This window comes from Microtus oregoni, unplaced genomic scaffold (genome assembly GCF_018167655.1).
Source record: "Microtus oregoni isolate MIOR12 unplaced genomic scaffold, Mior012 000004F_ref0000308, whole genome shotgun sequence".
In the NCBI taxonomy this organism is placed as follows: Eukaryota; Metazoa; Chordata; class Mammalia; order Rodentia; family Cricetidae; genus Microtus; species Microtus oregoni.
The window spans coordinates 34,164,462-34,183,830 of NW_024543063.1; the positions used below are offsets into that span (position 1 = coordinate 34,164,462).

General features: G+C 50.0%; 1 protein-coding gene across 2 annotated transcripts in view; it reads right to left on the reverse strand.

The window, feature by feature from the left end:
- Positions 1-17,609: 17,609 nt before the first annotated feature.
- The window catches only part of Usp10 (ubiquitin specific peptidase 10), a 50,303-nt gene continuing 48,543 nt past the window's right edge, over positions 17,610-19,369 (reverse strand). For both annotated transcript variants that reach the window (XM_041650572.1, XM_041650571.1), the window contains exons 13-14: positions 18,891-18,956; positions 17,610-18,594 (exon numbers count right to left, since the gene is read on the reverse strand). In XM_041650572.1, the coding sequence (XP_041506506.1) occupies positions 18,407-18,594; positions 18,891-18,956 (254 nt within the window). In that variant the 3' untranslated portion in view covers positions 17,610-18,406. The remainder of the gene's footprint in view (positions 18,595-18,890; positions 18,957-19,369) is intronic.

The following is a 19,369-nucleotide window of genomic DNA, read 5'->3' on the forward strand; positions in this document are numbered from 1 at the left end:
GGGCTCCTGGGCTGAACTGACCAGTGTCTTAGAAGGAGTCAAACCTAGGGCAAGGGCTGGAGACACCGCAAGGACCGGCCACCAGCAAGCCCAGATGGGTGTCTTCCCAGCTACCTGCCTACCAGCACCCTGCCACAGAATTGTGCTCCTCAGATTGGGGAAGGGGTGTGATAGTGCTGTTAAATAGACAGAATCTAGAACCTCAGGCTATACCTGGGGGGCTGTCTTGATCATATTAATTCACATGGGAAGACCCATTTTAATTGTGAGTAGGTCTGAAAGACAGGGCAGCACAGGCTGAATAACCGCGGGAGAGCAGAACACTCTGTGACCTTCATGCTCAGTTCCGTGATTGTAGATCCTTGGAACGTCAAGTTCCTGCTGCCACCCAGACTTCCAGAACCCTGAACTGTGGGCCAGAATCACCCTCTCACCTCGGGTATTTAGTATAGCATCGGGAAACCAAGCCAAGACAGGTGGGTCAGTCTCTGAGGGGCCCACAGCAGGGAACACAGTCCATCCGTCTCTGGCTCAGGCCTGTGGTGAAGGTAGTCTTCTTGCCTCAGTGGTACTGAGCCTTTGGATGGAGGCTCGTGTCATCCTGAACTTGATGAGAACAAGGATCTGGCCCCAGCATAGCTCTCCCTGTTCCCAGCTGGACTGTTCCTGCCACGGCTCTGAGGTCGCTTTCTCTGAGCAGCTGGTGGCCCACAAGAGCAGGAACAGTTATTTGGCTTGAGGCCAGAAGATGCTGTAGATCGTCACCCACTCACTGCCAGCGTGCTCCGGAGGCCAGGACCTCTGTGGGGCTTCCCAGCCCCAACAGCAGATTCCGGAACAGGATGCTATGCACTGTCCCTGGGGCTACTGGTTTCTCTCCTGGTCCTGAAAGTCACAAGCCAGGGCAGAGGTATAGACAGACTAGGGCTCTTTCTAGACTTCAGGCGAGAACCAACTGTGAAACCAAAAGAGGAGCCATATTGATGCTAAGGGGCCATACTGTCATGCATTTCTATTAAGTCTCCAGACTTTATGAGAGTAGGTTTTGATTTCCTAAGCCTAACGTATCCTGCAAACCATGTTTTTCAGCCTATGCTGAACTTGTGACCCCATGATGTACAACCACCCCTTCGCCTTGCTAATAAACTCCCGAGCCTGTGATATATGTCTGCCCTTCTGCCTTATGAAAATATGTCTTCCCTGATACCTTCATGATCCCTTTCAACATGATGGATTCTCACGCTTACCTACCCCACAGGCAGCAGCCTTGAACCCTGAGTCCCCTCACTCTTCTGTCCGGATGCTAATGGCCAATTATCCCGACAGCTGCTTTCTAGCAACCCTAACCCTTCCCCGTACAAGGGACCTCAAAAGCCTGCGAGGGGCTGCTCTCTGGAATCCCGGCTTCGGGAGAGGCAGCCGGCTAGCCAGTACTAAACACAGCTTGCTTTAATCAAACAGTCATGGAACTGGTCCCCCCGCCTCAGGTCTAACACACCCGCCATGCCTCCTTTCAGCTTCTAGCAGTGGCCAGTGTTCTCAGCATCCCTTGCCTTGTGACCACATCTAAACCCCACCACCGTCAGAGGGCATTTTTTCTGTGTCTGCGCCCACATCTCTCTTAAGAACACCCCAGTCACTGCTATGGGACCTCTTGGGTGTGAGGATGGATGGTCTTAACTTGAGCAAGGACCCTGGCTCCAAATGAGGCCACAGTATAAGGCTTCTTCAGCTGTGGTTCAGCAAGAGACGTAAGAACAGAAGTTGGGTCACGTGACCAGTGCAGCCTTGACTCTAAACACACCTGTCGGCACACTGATCTTCACGTGCCATCTCGTGACATGGCACTGGGCTGTAGCTGTTGGTGCAACTCTGCTCAGGTGAAAGCCACTGCACCCTCCACCTGCCCTGCAGAGTTCTGACTGAGGAGACCGTGCAGCTCTCACGGAAGCACAGAGGTTCCGTGACCGAGAACAAAGACTTCCAATAACTTTTTACCTCTGTTCTTCAGGGCATATATCTCAGGTTCCTACCTCTTTCAATTGCATTGTATTAAAGGGTTCAGTTTTCACGTTAAAGGAATCTGCATTTGGGCTTAGGACAGAATTTTCAAGTCTTCTGAAATGGCCCTGAATGTACTTCTGCCGCTGTGTACTATGGGCCATGTAAAGGCAACGTCAGAACATGGATTAATCTGGAGAACATTACGGATGCCTGAGCTGCAGTATCGAGTATTCAGCAAGATTTAATGCTTTATGCAAAACAGATACATCCATTGCATAAGTATATAAATTTACATTAGTCTCTAATGGTAAAACTATATGTATGTATATATATATAAATGTATATATTGTGTACACATATATGTGGTGTATATATTATATACATATATACCAAAGTACCATTCTATTGTTTTAGTTTCTAATTTTATTTATTATTGCTATGTGAATGGTAGGAGGGGGTTGTGCCACAGAGGACAACTCTGTGGAACCAGCTCTCCCATTCCACCTTTATGTGGGTGCCAGGGAGACCCAGGTCGCAAGGCTTGCATGGCAAGTGCCCTCCCTGCTGAACCACCCTGCTGCCCCTTATAAAAACTTGTTTCAAATGGGCTGGATAAATGGCTCAATGGTTAAGGGCACTGGCTGCTCTTCCAGAGGACCGGGGTTTGAGTTCTAGCACCCACATGGCAGCTCACAGCTGTCTGTAACTCTAATTCCAGGGGATCTGATGCCCTAACACAGACATACATGCAGGCAAAACACCAATGCACATGAAATAAATAATAGATAACTTAAGAAACTGTTCAAAAAATTCTTTATAATTTTCTGACAGCATATTTTGTCAGCCTATAATAAATGCATATGTATGAAAGTTAAAGGAAAATGTGTGCAGGCCTGAGACGGCTCACCGGGTAGAGCTCTGTAAGCCTTACGACCTGCGTTTGCTCCTGGATCCCACACAGCCGTCAACCCAGCACTCCCCGGGAAAGATGGGAGGTGGAGACAGGAGACTCATCCAGAGGCACATAGGCCAGCTAGCCTGGAGTTTGCAGTAGTCCCCACCCCACCCCACCCCCACCATGATGCCCAGGTGTCCTTTGACCTCCCTAAGTGCACTATGCTAAACAACATGCACGCACACACTCACACTTGTGTACGCACACACACCACATACACGCAAAGACAAATTTTTGGACACAAAGGCACCTCGCGTGTGCAGAACTTAAAGAGCCCTTTGTTAAGGTACCCGCTGGGCGCAAGTGTTGGGAGATGCCATTTAGTGCGCTGTGAGCAGGCCTCTACAGATGCGATCCTGCTATGGACTGGATTGTAAGGACAGTATCCTGAAGGAAATAGTGGGCCAGATGAAGTCAGGCACATCACCTCTAGGAGGGGAGTGTGAGGGAAGGTTGGGGGAGAAAGATGTGCCGGCAGGAACAAGGGCTTGAGGGAAACCCTCTGAGGACAGAGAATGAGGTGTACGAGGCCTCCAGAAGCTGCAAAAGGAAGATAATGCACCCTCTCCTGTGCTTCCAGGAGTCAACCTCGCCACGCCCCCTTCCCCACTAAGACAGAACCGAGACTTCTGACTCCGGGGCTAAGACAGTAAGTTTATATTGTTTAAAGCAACTCAGCTTGTGGTCATTTGTTATAGCAACCACAGGGAACTCATACAGACCCATGGCGAGCTGTGTCTGTGAGAGGGTGGCAGAGAGGCCACAGACTGGGGCTGCAGGCTCCACAGGAAACCACCATAAATCAGCCCGCAGCACTGGCAGCAGTTTCTGGGCAGAGTTGCACAAGGGCAAGGTAGCCAGAGACTCCCAGACCACACACCACCAGGCATGGCCCCAGCGTCTGGCTCTGGAAGGGCACCTCGTCAAGCCGCTTTACCAGAAATGCCCCACGATTACCCTACGTATTTTCTAGCCATCGATTAATACATCCCAGATGAGCAAACTGGCCGCTGGCCAGTCTCAGGCTGCCAGGTAGGGCAGCCCACACAGAAGACGTGGGGACGACCAGAAAGGCTGTGGATGCCTGCAAAAGCCCTGTAGGGCTGGGGAGTGGCTTAAGTCACAGACAATAGGCACTTGGGGCCACTGACCTTCCCTTTAAAGTCCTCTGATGTCCTCCAGGAAAGACATTCATTTCAACCCTAAAACCATCAACATTTACTCTGCCAGCCTGTCTGAGGCCACTGGACTGTGAAAAGCCCTTTCCTTGGTGCCAAAGATGGGACCTAGGCTCACTCAAGTGTCTAACCACTACACCATAGCCATGGGATTTCTGCGTGCATATGCGTGTGAAGGTGGTGTGTGTAGGTGTGTGGGGCATGTGTATATGTGTAACCCATGGAAGTGCATCAAAGGGAGCCAGGACAGGAACTCAAGATGAGACAGGAACCTGGAGACAGGAACTGAGGCAGAGGCCATGAATGGGTGCTGCTTACTGACTTGCTCATCATGGCTTACTCAGTGCCCGACTAGCTTTATGTCAATTTGATACAAACTAGAGTTACCTGAAAGGTGTAAACCCTAATGAGAAAATGCCTCCGTAAGGTCTGACTGTCCAGCATTTTATTAAATAGTGGCTGATGGTGAGCAATGCTGCGGAAGCCAAATAAACCCTTTCTTCCCCAACTTGCTTTTTGAGCATGGTGTTTCACTGCAGCAATAGAAACCATAACCAAATAAAGTTGGTACCAGGGTAGAAGGGTATTGCTGTGGCAGACCTGACTATGGAAGAAAAGGTTTTGGAACTTGGGACTAGAAGAGCCATTGAGTGTTGAGATCTCACTGGGCTGTTCTTTAGAAGCTTGGAAGATGAGAACGTTGAACACAATGCAGAAGATGCAGGCTTGGGACATTTCAGAGTGGAGTTTAAAGACTATTGGGGCCATTTGTTATTTTGAATTAAAATTCTGTGGTTCTGGCTAGCTGGGGCTGTAGAACCAGCTGTGATTAACAAGATACCAGAGCTACTGATGTGAAACCTTGGCTTTCCTGGCATACTCGATGCTGCTTGCTGGAGTTGAGAAATTAGCAAAGGGACCAGCATCACTGAGGTGAGGTCTTCTCCTGAGAGCAGAGAGAAGCTGTGGTCCAGAGGCGGCCAAGGCTGTACCTCGTGCTGACAGCCCAACTTGGTAGTTTAAGAGTCACCCAGGTGGTGCTGGTTTTAAAGTCATGAAGAGGTCATGGAGAGTAGCTGATTGAGGAGTGGCACTGTGGATGGCCGGTAGAAGCCACTGGAAGGTCAGCCTCGGTGGCAGCCCCAGGATGGAAGGGGTCATGCAGAGAGGCTTGGCACCATGAGGAGAACCTATGAGAGGCTACTGGTAGAAGCGCAGCCCAGGAGCAGCAGAAGACCCCAGTGTTTTTGGAGATTACAGGACCATGGGTTGACCGCCAAGAACAGCAGCAGCAGTGGAGGGGAGCCAGCCCGAGCCTAGAGGATGAGCTGTGTGTGCTGCCGAGGGCAGAGCGGGAGAGGAGGCTCAAGCCTTTTGGAGGAGTCCGGAAGATCGTGAGTGGATCCCGGATATCGGACACTGAGTTATTTACACTGTTAGAATTTGGTTTTGCTTTGTTCAGATGTGACTGGTTCTCTCTTGAAGAAAGGATTTAGCTTAATTTTGATTTTTTACAGAAGCCCACAGCTGAAGGAACTTTTAAACTTTTGAACTTTTAAGCGAGGCTTTAGATGTTTAAAGGGATTGGATATTTTAAAGAGACTGGAGTTTTAATGTATTTGAATTTATAAAGACTGTGGGCCTTTTAAAGTTGCTTATGTTTTTAATATGAGGTCTTGGGGTTGAATGAGAAAGGAGGGTGTGGCTTAATGTGTTTGTGTCAAGATGACAAAAAAAAAAAAAAAACTGTGCCGGATAATTTTATGTCAACTTGACCCAAGTCATCTGAGAGGAGGGAAACTTAACTAGGAAAACGCCTCCTAAGATGGCTCTGCAGACAAGCCTGTGGGGCATCTTCTTAGTGATTCATGGGGGAGACCCAGCCCACTGTGGGTAGTGCCATCCCTGGGCTGGTGGTCCTGGGTTCTACAAGACAGCACGGAGGAGCAAGCCAGCAAGCAGTTACCCCTCCAGAGTCTTTGTATCAGCTGCTGCTTCCAGGTTCTAGCTCTGTTTGAGCTCCTGTCCTGGCTTCAGGGATGAACAGCGATGTGGGGAAACGGAGTGAAATTAACTCTTTCCTCCCCGAGTTGCTTTGGTCACAGGGTTTTGTCACAGCAATAGTGACCCTAAGACACCATCCATCGGTCCAGCCTGTCCTAGACCTCGGGGTCACTCCTGGGGTCTCTCTGGGGTCACCTCCCCCTTCAGCCTCACTGTACCTGCTCCTGCTCGCTTACCAGAGTCGCTGCCTCTCCAGATGGGAGTCCCGCTCTGCAGGATGGCGTGGGCCTCACGAGCTGGGTTGGTTGGTGCCCTCAGCAGAATCTGCCCCATCAAGCAGATTCCTTCACTGCTGCTAGCAAGCTGGCTTTTTCCTGATATGTGGGCAATGTCAGCCAAGAAGGCCTTGAGGGAAAAGCTGCTCACCAATTTTAGAAAGTTCAACAATGACAGGCCTCCCTGGATTGCTTAGGGGCCCAGGCTGTGGGCCCTGGGAGAGACACAGCCTGTGTTGGATGGAATTCCAGCAAGAACCTTCAGGACACCGAGTTTCTGTCATGAGCCATAGAAGGGACTGACAACGGCTGGTCTTGGTGACACCTGTTGGGAAGACTTTGAAATAAAACAAGGCAAGGAAGGCTTCATGCAGTCCACAGGGTCAGCTCCCATTTTAAACAGCATACTGGATGGACCACATGGGCCAAACAAGTATGGACTCAGCTTCCAACTGCAGGCCCGGGAAGCTCTTGCTGGAGAAAAGCCCCACTAAGCCAGAGAAGTCTGAAGTATAAACAGCTCCAGGGAGGGAACAGCAAGAGGGAGGGAAGGCTGGGCCTGTGACCTGGGACTAATGGCCTCGTTCCTCTCATGACTCAGAGCAGGTTTAAAAGGCATTTGCCACCAGTCCAGCTTTCATTCTGTTGCCTGTGATGCTCACAGGTTAATCCAGATGTGCCTGCATGGTTGATAGCTTCAGGCTCAGAGAGACCCTGTCTCAACCAAAAAGTGTCCAGATCTTCAGTTCTCTGACACGTGGCTCAGAATTTTAGAAGCCTGTTTGCCATGTCTCTCTAGTGAAACTTCAGTCTTTAAAAAACTGGACAGTGGCCGGGCAGTGGTGGTGCACACCTTTAGTCCCAGCATTTGGGAGGCAGAGGCAGATGGGTCACTGAGTTCAAGACCAGCCCGGTCTACCTAGAGAGTTCCAAGGCAGTCAGGGCTATATAGAGAAACCCTGACTTGAAAAAAAAAACTCTATTTTAAATCTAGATAGGTTAAAATCAGACAAAGGAGAATTCATCAGGCATGGTGGTGAACGCCATGACACGTGATCAGACTCTCAGCCCTAAGACCTGCCCTGGCCACATAGAGAGACTCTGTCCCAAAAACAAACCCAGAGAGAGGGCAGGTAGGGAAGACAACTTAGTCCCTAATGCACTTGCCACGCAAACACGAGGGCATGAGTTCTCTCTCCAGAAGCCACACAAAGAGCTAGGCCTGATGGAGACAGGCAGACTGCGGGGATCACAGGCTCCTCAGCCAGAGCAGAAGCTCCCGCCAGAGACTTTGTTTCAAAAACAGTGAAGGTGCTTGAGAAATGACCTGGGAGATTCACACATGAGCACATTAAGCCTCAGGGGCTGGAGACAGACACACAGCACCGTGGGTAAAGCCCTTGACCTGTCTGGATCCCTAGAAGCCACATAAAAGCCGAAAAGGTCTGCAGGCGACCTGTGACCCCAGTCCTCGGGGAAGAGACAGGAAATCCTTTGGGGCAGCTTGCTGGCTAGACTACAAATGTGTAACATGTATTCACTCATGCACAAATTCCACACATATACCAAACAAATACGGACCTTATTGGAAAACGAGAAACTACTCTTAAAAGGGCAGATGTACTGGAGAATATGCCTTTATTCCCAAAACATGGGAAGTGGGGGGAGAGGCAGATTCTTGTCTACATTGGTGGGGGAAGACTTTCCAGAAGACAGGACTTTGGCCAAGCCTGTTTGAGTAGCTGCACTCCCCGCTTGAAAACAAAGGGACAAGAGTCCTCTTTTACTGGGCTGTAAAATCCCAGCCCACTGGAGAAGAAAGGAAGGATCCGCTACATTGAAGAACTGGAGGATCTGCTACATTGTTGAAGAACAGAAGAATCCGCTACATTGTTAAAGCGCACGCTGACACTGGGGAGCCGGTCAGCCTTATGTCGAACAGTAAGGAATGCTGAGCGGTGCTGTCAGGGCAAACTGATATGCTGTTGTTGGGTGCCTGCTTCACTCCAATGCTCATTCAACAACAGTAACTCTTACCAGGTGTCAGGATCTATAGGTGCACACCGATTTCGAAGGGTGACACCCACAGCACTCTCCAGGGGCCAAGAGAGACTTACTAAGCGGATTAAGCAAAATCAGCACTGAGCCACAGGCACAGTACTGAATAAACGAAGAAAAGGCCGTAATAAACACTTGAGGTAAAAGGTGACAGGCGGCCTGTTTTCCCCGTTCTGTTAGAACAGGGAATGTCTGCATGTGCACGTGGGACTATGAGGGGAGGAGAGACAGGAACATGAACGAAAAACGCAGAACAGGAGGGAGGGGCCATTAGAGGGAAAGCATGGAGTCCAGAAATGGGGGGGGGGGGGGCAGAGGCTAAGAGTAGCTGGCAGCCTTCCTCCTTCCTCCGCCCAGTCAGGTACAGGAAGACAGTAGGACAGACAGTGAGACATCTGTGGTCCAGGGCAAACGGTTCACACTGGGTGCAACATCACCTGCCTAGGAGCTGTCCACAGTGACTTCAAGGGGCTGACACCACTGCATGGCCTCTTCAGGGACGACACTGTGACAGTCACCACAGCTGAGGGACCCTGATACAGCCACTGGAACCTACACCTCCTGGACATGAGTCAGGCCTGCTTGCTGCAGGCTAGAGTCATCAGGTTCCCACGGGCAGGAGAAAGCCAGAACTCTCAGAGTGGGAACGGCAGCTCAGAAGGAGTGCGGGCTTCCCAGAACTCTTAACCAAAACAGAATGCCCAGCTTGTGAGTTCTGAGGGGAACCGCTCTTCACTAGCATTTCCCACCAGTAAAACCCACGTCACTGAGACCCTGTGGCTCAGTGGCTCCCAGGCGTCCCTGGCCCAGTGTTCGCTGCCACCACTGAAGCTGGCACTGAGTTTGAATCCCTGCTGTGCACGCTGTTGTGCCCTCCTCTTGGCCTTCTTTGCTGCTCTGTAAACGAGAACGGGAAATTCCCTGGCCTCTGGGCTGCTGTGGAGGGGATGTGTGTAAGGTGCTGACCCACGGCTGGTGCTCAGGGCCCTTGTTCATCAGCGGCAGCTTACAAGCCTTTAAAATACAGGCTACCAGTGTCCGGCAGACAGCCGCATCGCTCAGCCCTACTAGAGAAGATTCTACTCGCAGGAAATGGGGATCAGCACAGATTAACTTGTCAAGGTGCAGAGAACACTCAGCCCAAACTGGGACATCTGTGTCACAGACCACCCGACCCCCCGCCCAGCCTTTGGGGGGAAGGAGGCAGAATGTAAGAGCCAACCATGGGCTGTGGATGACTAAAGGAAATTGTCTTCCGGACATAGCAGAGAGGCTGCACGCATAAACTCACGGTGGTTGTGACAGCATGCACAAGACAGGCTCAGGCCGCTGAGTCCTATCCCAAGCAGAAGAGCTATGGGCAACTGACAGCCACTGGGAGAGGACAGGCCACTTAAGTCAACCCACGCTCCAGTAGATGGCCACACATCCAAGAATATACTGGTGGCACAAAATGGACTTCATGGGCGGGGGTGGGGGTGTGGTGGACACACAGTTGGGTGGGAAGCAAGGGGGGGGCCAGAAAAGAGTTGGGAGAAGGGTGCATATGATCAAACATGTTACACAAAATCCTCAAGAGAACCATTAAAAATACAGAAAAAAAAATACAGGTCAAAGTAAGTGATAAAAAGAAATGAAATAGCCGGGCGATGATGGCGCACACCTTTAATCCTAGCATTGGGAGGCAGAGGTGGGCAGACCTCTGTGAGTTCGAGGCCAGCCTGGTCTACAAGAGCTAGTTCCAGGACAGGTTCCAAAGCTACAGAGAAACCCTGTCTCAAAAAAAAAAAAAAAAAAAAAAAAAAAAATAGAGGTTCCTAGCTGTGTGTGCCTGACCCAAGTCAAAGTCATCCTCCCACTAGGTGAGCTCTGGTGACTGAGGTCTCCAGCCTTCCTGTAGAAGCTGGACTGGTCAACCGAGGCCCTGATAAATGGAAGAGGAGCTCGGTTCCTCTAACTCAAGAACAAGCCTGGCTGAAGACACAGCAAGTGCGGGACTCCCGATTCCAGACTTTTATCTTCTCTGTCTTCTATCCTTTATCTTCTGATGTCCTGATTCTCTCTCTCTGGACCCTGTCACTGAAGAACGTGACCTGCTTGTCCAGGTCACCCTCCATCCACCACCGTGGACTGGCTAGGACTCTGCTTACCACTGCCCAGGATCAGGAATGGCTCTCAGTGCCAACATAGTTAAAGTCACACAGGCCTTCTTTGTGTTCCCTGCCTCTGTATGCTGTGGCTTGTATGGCGGCACCTAAAAACCACGTGTTGAATGAAGACTTGGTCCCCAGCCTGTGACATTATGGATGGTGGTAGGGCCGTGCCCTTGGATGGGGTACTGGAGCTCTAGTGCCTTCTGGGCTCTCCCCCCCTGCTTCCAAGCCACCATACATGATGCACCACAGGCCCAGATAAACCTTTTGTCTTTATAAGGTGTCTATCTCCAGCATCTGGTCACAGTAGTAGAAAGGTGATCGACAATCTGGTACATGATTGGATGTGATAACCTCCCAATCTCCACGTTCCACGTAAGGAAGACAGAATTCACTCAGTAAGTAAAATGCAAGATGAGGAAGATGAACAACTGGAAAAGCTGACCCTTGGGTGAAGCCTTTGGCTGCTGCAAGGACAGCTGGATCCTTTGCGCATCATTGCTATGAAAAGTAAATGGTGGCTGAGTACAGTGGTCCACCCCTGCAATCCTGGTGTTCAAGAACAGAGGCAGTGAGTTCCAGACCAGCCTGGGCTACAGAGTGACACTTTCTCAAATCAAGACAACCCCCCCCCCCCCCAAAAAAAAACTCCAGAAAAGCAGAGAGAATAAGAGAAGACCACTTCTCAGATCTGGCAAAGGAAATAAACTAAGCAAAACCCCCAGATGGCATCAGGTCCGGAAAAGGTGACTCTCACGCTTGAGCTTCCCTGTCCCTATCTCATCACGAGGCCTAGCCAGGGAGGGCAGTAAAAAGGGAAACCAGCTGGAGACAGCGCAGTGGTTAGAGCACTGGCTGCTCTTGCAGAGGACCAGGCTCCCACTCTCAGCACCACAGGGCAGCTCCCAGCCTTCTGTAACTCTAGTCCCAGGGAATCTTCTGCCCTCTGCTGGCCTCCTCAGGCACTGCACTCCCACCCTTTGTGGGCCAATTTTGTGCCAGCTTGACACAAGCTTGAGACGTCTGAGAGGAGGGAGCCTGGATTAAGAAAATGCCCCCATAACACTGGGCTGTAGGCAAGCCTGCAGGGCACTTTCTTCGTTAGTGACTGATGGAGAAGACCCAGACCATTGTGGGTGGGGCCACCCCTGGCCTGGTGATCCTGAATTCTAAGAAAGCAGGGTGAGCAAGCCATAAGAGCAAGTAAGCAAGTAAGCAGTACTCCTCTGCATCAGCTCCTGCCTCCAGGTTCCTGCGCTGTTCAAGTTCCTGCCCTGATTTCCCTCCATGATGGACTATTGCCTGGAAGTTTAAGTCAAATAAATACTTTCCGCTCAATTTGCTTTTGGTTGTGGTATTTATCACAGTAATGGAAACTCTAAGACACACACAAAATAAAGAAATCTTGAAAAAAAAAAGGTATATAGACTAGACGGGGAAGAAGCCCACTCCCTAGGCCATAAGCCTCACATAGCCTCTACAGACTAAAATTCAAGGGATGATGATCCCAGAATCCACCGAGATGTGGTTCAGTAGTTAGAGCAATGGCTGCTCTTTCAGAGGGCCCTGGTTCCGTTCCTAGCACCTACATGGCAGCTCACAACCATAACTCCAGTTCCACAGGATCTGATGACACCCTCCCCTGACCTCCGAGGGCACCAGGCACACACCTGGAGCAGACACACATGCAGGCAAAACATCCACACACACAGTACAAAAATAAAAGAGCCACTGACAAGAGTTGTCCGCAACATGAGCACTGTGATGGGATGCGGAATCACCATGGAAACTCCTCTTGCGTGTCTGTGGGAGTGCCTGGCCTGGGTTACCTGAGGAGGGGTGATGCACCGTGAATGTGGGTGGCACTATGCCTAGGGTGCCAGACTACCTAAAAAGCAGACAATGAGCTGAGCACCTGCATTCACCTCCCTGCTTCCTGAGGATGCCACGTGACCAGCTGCCTCAGGTTGCTGCCACCATGCCTTCCCTCGCAGGATGAGCTGCGTCCTCAAACTGTGTGCCAAAAGGAACCCTTTTTCCTTAAACTGCTTTTCTCAGCTTGGTCGCAACAACCAGATAAGTAACTAAGACAAAAATTGGTACCAGGAGGTGGGGGTCGATGCTGTGATGGGCCTGACCAGGTGGCTCCGAGGCCTTGGAGGAGAGCTTGCAGCTGTGTGCCACAGAAGCCCCGGAATGCTACGAGCAGAGCTCGACAGGTCTTTCTGCAGGGAGATTGAAATTCAAGGTGAGGGTGGCAGAGGCAGGCAGATCTCTGTGAGTTCGAGACCAGCCTGGTCTACAAGAGCTAGTTCCAGGACAGGCTTCAAAACCACAGAGAAACCCTGTCTCGAAAACCAAAAAGAAAAAAAATAAATAAATAAAAATGAAACCTTGGGGTTGGAGAGATGGCTCAGTGGTTAAGAGCATTGCCTGCTCTTCCAAATGTCCTGAGTTCAATTCCCAGCAACCACATGGTGGCTCACAACCATCTGTAATGAGGTCTGGTGCCCTCTTCTGGCCTGTAGACATACACGTAGAAAGAATATTGTATACATAATAAATAAATATTAAAAAAAAAAAAAAGAAATCCAAGGTGACATTCCTACAGTCCTAGGTCCCTGGGCATCCTCTCACCCCTGTGAGCTTTTCAAAATAGTGGTGGGACCTGGTGGCTCAGGTCATCATCCCAGCTGTTTGGGAGGCTGAGGCAGGAGGGTCAAGTTCATCAAGGTCACCATGGGCTCTGGGGTGAGACTGTGTTTATATTTTTCCTTTAGACAAAGGTCTAGTAAGAAAGCTCGGTGATAGACCTCTTGCCTCGGGTTCAATCCTCAATGCTGGGAGAAAAGAGAAGGAAGAGGAAGGGGAAGGGGAGGGGGAAACGGGGGGGGGGGGGGGGGAAGGGTGTGGTCAGAATTCTCACCTGAGTTTCCTGGCAGCTACAAGCATGGTGCAGAAAGGGATTTGGTCCATCTGTGATGAATAAATGCACACATTTGAAAATGAGCTGCCACCTGACTCTAACATCAGATTTGGGGCAGCTATTTCTGAAAGCCCGAGTGTGTGTGCTGCAGCCTCCCCAGGTCAACTCATACCACCTTGAACTCTCAGGAAAGTCATCTCCTCAGTCAGTCATAATAATAATAATAATAGCATGATGAAGCCCCAATAGCTATGGTTATTAAAAAACCAACTAGGATTTAGGCTGAAACCATAAAGGGTTTAGAAATGTTTTCAGATTCTTTTCCAAGTGTTTGATGGAATCCCAAGACAGCATTCCCAGGCAAACTTCCCCCTCAAGTTCAAAACCCACAAGTATTTAAGGGGGAACTTAATCCTCAGGGCTAGGATCTGTTTGTGCTTAGGTCACCCGAATGGAATGGCACCCGGCGCCCAAGAAGTCTCAGTGCCCTGTGCTTTACACGTGGAATTAGGTCCTTGCATCTTATGGGCACAGGACTGCCATGCTAGCTTTAGAACCTGAACTTAGTGCTTTCCTTTCCAGAGGGTACAGACTTGGACAGCGTGCTCCCCCCAGCTAAGTCTCCTGGGTTTGTGGCACAGTGAAACCTCAGGCCTTGGAGAGCAGGAGGGTCCACCAGCTACCCCAGGAAGGCAAGCTGTGTAGACGAAAACTGAAAAATGGCTGGATGTAGTGGTACATGCCCAGAACTTGGAAAGCAGAGGAAGCCAAAGTCACTTTAGCTTTATCCAAGTTGGCCAGCCTGGGTTACTTGCAACCCTGTCTCAAAACACAAACAATGAGAAGTGCCCACTGTGGAAAACGCGTAACGTAGACACAGAGACACAGACTTCCTGGCTTAACTCACAACGGCCCTTCACTTTTGTAGCTGGATTTTTCTTTGGGCCACCAATCAATTCCCAAATAGAAAACATGGAGACTTATTAGTAATTATGAATGCTCACTCAGCCTTAGCTTAAGCTTCTCCTACTAGCTCTTTTAACTTAATTTTACCTGTTTCTACTCATCTATGTTTTGCCTTGGGACGTTTACTTTTCTTTCATTCTGTGTGCCCTGCTTTCCTGCTTCCTCGGTGTCTGACAGACTGGCCCCTGGAGGGTCCTTGGCTCTTTCTTTCTCCCTTCCCCACCAACCCCAGTCTAAATTCCTCATCCCACTTACTCTCCCTACCTGGACGTCCTGCCTATACCTGTTCCCTCACTACTGGTCATTTAGCTTTGTTAGTCCAATTAGGTGCCTTAGGAAGGCAAGGTAAAGAAGCAACACATCTCTACACAGTTAGGAAAATCCAACACATCTTTACATAGTCAAACTAATGTTCTGCAATACACATTCCTCCCCTGCACCCTGAGAACTGGCTCTGGAAGTGCCAGGCATGAAGCTAAAAGGAAAACTAAGTCTCTGGTCTGTCACCTATTGGTCCTCCCGATAAAACTTACAGGGCACAGAGAGAGGGGCTGGGTGGCAGAAGCCAGAGAGGCCCAGCAGGAACCAGCACCCACATGCCAACAGCACCTCTGCCCAAAGAAACCTTCCCCACAAACAAACCTGAGGTCTCTGCTCTTCTTGCAGAAGTGGTAGGAGTTCACCAGAGGCAAATCAGGGCGAGCAGTGGGGGACATTAAGCTAGGCAAGCAACAGTGACTGAAATCTCCCATTGCCGATTATGATGCCTACCTCTCTGCTGTGCAGGCTCAGCTGCTCAGCCCAGCCCCCAGAGGGCTAGGTGACAGTGAGTGGCAGCCAGGAAGAGAGGACAGCAACACAGTTCATAACCAAGAGATATTGCCACCAAACTGGTAAACTTGGGACCTTTCTGTATCCAGAAACTGGAGGACCTGACAGTCAAACTGACTGTGTGTGGTTTGCCTTACCCTGCAAGAGGCTTCAGCTCCTGAACAGAACTCCCCATTGCAGATTGCAGACATAGGCTGGAAGAGGTAACAAAGTGGCAGTGACTCCTGCTGAAGCCCGAGAATGCCTGAAAAGAACTGTTGTGTGCACCACACACAACTCAAGAACATCCAGAGTAACCCTCGCTGGTAGCAAGTCCATCCACGCACAGGAAACATGGTAGTGTGGGGACATTCCTCAGTAGCAAAAAGGAATGAAGGTGTCCAGACCGTGAACACTGGTGATGGAAGCTCCAATCCAAACCCACCTGCGCTAAACTGGGGGAAAGAAGCCCTGGGGATAGCTGGCTATGTCTGGAAACATTTTTGTAGGATTTACAGAGACCCTGATCTAGGATTCCAGGGAGCATCCTAAGCCTCTACCATCCGGTCTGACTCCTGAAGGGCTTTGAGGCTTCCAAGTGTCCAGTTTCCAATCTTGAATGTCAGTCCCAGAGTCATGACCGATGTCACCTCAGCATTCACCTGGACGTAAAGACATTGACAGACTGAAATTTGGTTAGGAAAACGTCTACTTCAAACGCCCTGACAGTGAAGTCTGCAGGAAGTTAGTTCTGAGTATGAATGACCTAAAGCCAGGGAAACCCAGCAGAAAGTTAACCCCTAACAGGACAGGATTAGATTCCAAAGCCTTGTGCTCTACCCAAGGACAGAATGCACCTGCAACCGGCAGTGTACTGGTGCAGCTTAGACCACACAAAATTGAGATGAAATCAAAACCCCAGTCTTGAGGCTAGAGAGACAGCTTGTTGTTCTTGCGGAAGGCCTGGGTTCAATTCCCAGCATCTACACGGCAGCCACAACTATCTGTACTGCCAGTCCCAGAGAATCTGATTCAGTCTTCTGAAGTACACCTAGTACCAGGTATGGATGTGGTACACATATATGCACACAGGCAATATATTAATTAATATGCACGAAAAAGTTTTAAAAGAATCCTGAGTTGAGTAGTGCTGGGTCCACAGGCTATGTTCACCTCTCTCCAATGCTAAGATGTCAGAACCTTAAACCAGGGACCAAGTTGTTAGGGCTCCCAGGGAGCCATTAGGGTTAGATGGGGTCAAGGAGGGAGAATCCAGAAGGAACGCATGGCCTTCTAAGAGAAAGCAGAGCTCACACTGCCTTGGGAGGATGACTGAAGCCAGGTTACACACAGGATCTGCCCCACCACCTCAGCCTCCGCCTGTTGTCTTAGCACACTGTATGGTATCTGGTACAGCAGCCCAGTCAGGAATGGGCTCAATTAAGCTCACTGTCCTCCATGGCCAGGGTAGCGACCAACAACATTGGCCGCATAAAAGGGAGCACACCATATAAGAGACAGCCTCCTGCCCGAGAAGGCAGATCACCACATGTCCCTAGCTGACAAAATGCCAAGTACTCCACTGGACTTCATCTCTGTTCACTGCACAAAGGTCTTCAGATGGCAACCCAACACTTCAGTCTTTTCTAACCTTTTGGGCTAAAGGGAACACACACAACTATCTCGTATAGGACAACACAGACACTGGAAGGGAAAATGGCTCTGGTACACACACAGGACGCTTATACATTTCATTTCGAAGCATGACTGCATCCGTGGGCCTCCTGCTCTGGCCACACTTGTCACAAATACAGCAGAGGACACAACCGTTCCAGCAACAGCACCCGGAGAATAAGTGCTGGCATCCGGAGGGATGCTTACTGGTTTCTAGAATGCATAGGAACCACAGTTCCACATCCTGAAGGGATGCTAAGTAGGACTTGGGCACCATTAGTGACTGACAGAAACATTGTTGTATCACAGTGGAGCCTGGGAGAAAAGGCTTTCATTCATTGCAAGCCCTGCTTTGTAGAGCCCAGCGCTCGCAGCCTCTTCATCTGTCAGAAGCGGAGGGGAGCATCAGAGACAAAGTAAGACTAGGCCTTGACCTAAGTCACAGGATCAGAGGGAGCAAAGTCAAAGCCAGGCCCTCTCATGCTAATTGACGCAGCCGGAATCCTAGCTGAGTTCAGAGGCTGACCAGAAAGAAGGCTTACAGGACGGGAGAGAGGCCTCTTACGGAAAAGGTGTTTCCATACGAAGAAACACACGCAGTTTTAAACCAACTCTGTGATCTTTATTGACGGGTGACAACTTTATACGCCTACGAACCACTACACTGTGTACAATTAGGGACACGGCATCAGAGAGGCGCGGACAGGAGGTTACACAGTAGACATTGGGAAATGTCAATCTTCATTATTTTGCCCACTTTTCATCATGTGTACACAGATCATGAATGTGATTTAAAATTTTTTCATGGTAATAAAGTTACAATCACCCACCTCTGTAGCCTGACATCTGCACTCCAAATGTCTGACCTGCAGTGTATAGTCAGCAGTTTCATCTCACAATTGTTAAAATGTTTCCTTCAAGGAACCAGTGACATGTTTTGTGTATTTTATTTCCTCTTGAAGTAAGAACTCTCTCATCTCTGATAACTGGCTCATTTTTATCGTTTATCAAAAACTAAAGGGTAAGGGAGGAAAGTGTGATGAATTAAAAAAATTATTTTTTAAGGAAAGATAAAATTCATTTTCACAAATGTACAAGAGCTGCTGGTGTGGGACTCATTTCACTATGCAATCAGACTGGGACACAGTGCGAGCCACCTCCTCGCTCAGGAGCCAGCAGGTCTTCAGAAGCGCCACAAAAGTCGTGTGCATTCCTCACTCAAGCGACAGTCTCTCAAGTTAGTCATCATGAGCTGCGCTGTGCAGACCCCGACATCTTCTCTCATTCAAGCCCACTGTTGCAGAGGGAGAGTCTCTCCAAGGAGCCACTAGAGAGGTGGGAAGTGAGTGAGCTGGGAGTTGTAGGAAGCAGCGTCAGGCACACACGCAGGCACACGGACACGGCTACAGCAGGTCCACACGGCGGTAATACAGGAGGTAGGCTGTGCGGTCAGCAGTTGGCTTCACCACCTGGTACTGGTTAATAACCTTGACCGTTTGGTCATCGATTCGCAGCCATCCATTAAGCCCAATCTGGAAGACGTCTGTAGTGTAGTGGCCGCCCGTGGCACTGTTACCGTGATGGTAGACCACTGGAAGACGATGTCCAGAAGGCAACCATGAGAAAAGGTCCTCAACCCCATTGCCACAGATCCCCACCTAATCCCTCCAAAGGGAGGCGTCTCCACTAGGGCCAACAGACCACTGACTCAGCAGGACACTCATAATTGTGAGAACCGTCCCATATCAAACCCAATTGCTTTCTAGACATTCAAGCTCTCCCAATACCCACTCTCTGGGACACTGTACTCCAGCAGGGTTCTGCCGAGGTCCCACACAGACCCGCTTGTGCTATGTCTGTGAGGGAGCCGTGGGCAAACACACTCACCTGCGAACAGCCTATAGGTTCTGTGGCATTTAAAATTCTTATTTTTGACTCCCGGAGAAAGTAGTTCTGGAAAATAAAACAGCAACACTTCAAAGTCTCCACAGAACAGCAGCACTGACGGGTGACAGCCTCGCCTAACATGAGCCACCCCACTTAGAGGTCAGAGCAGGGATGGGCAGATCCTGCACCAGAACTGTGTCAGGACTGGACCTGAAGGTGTCATGACAGTCAAGGGGCAGAGGAGATAACTGCATACCCAGCTGCTGGACCAGGAAACAAGAACCCAAGCATGCAGTCCTAGGGACAAAGGACTCTACTCATGAGGATCTCTCAGAGATGGGGGCTGGGGAGGGGTGACACCACTGTCCTTCTGCTCCCCAGACCCATGTGTTCTGTGAACTGCCTGGGTTTGCTGCATTCCTAGTCAGGCTCTGGCACTAAGATGTTTGTCACAACTGTAACGTTTCGGGGAAGTTCTG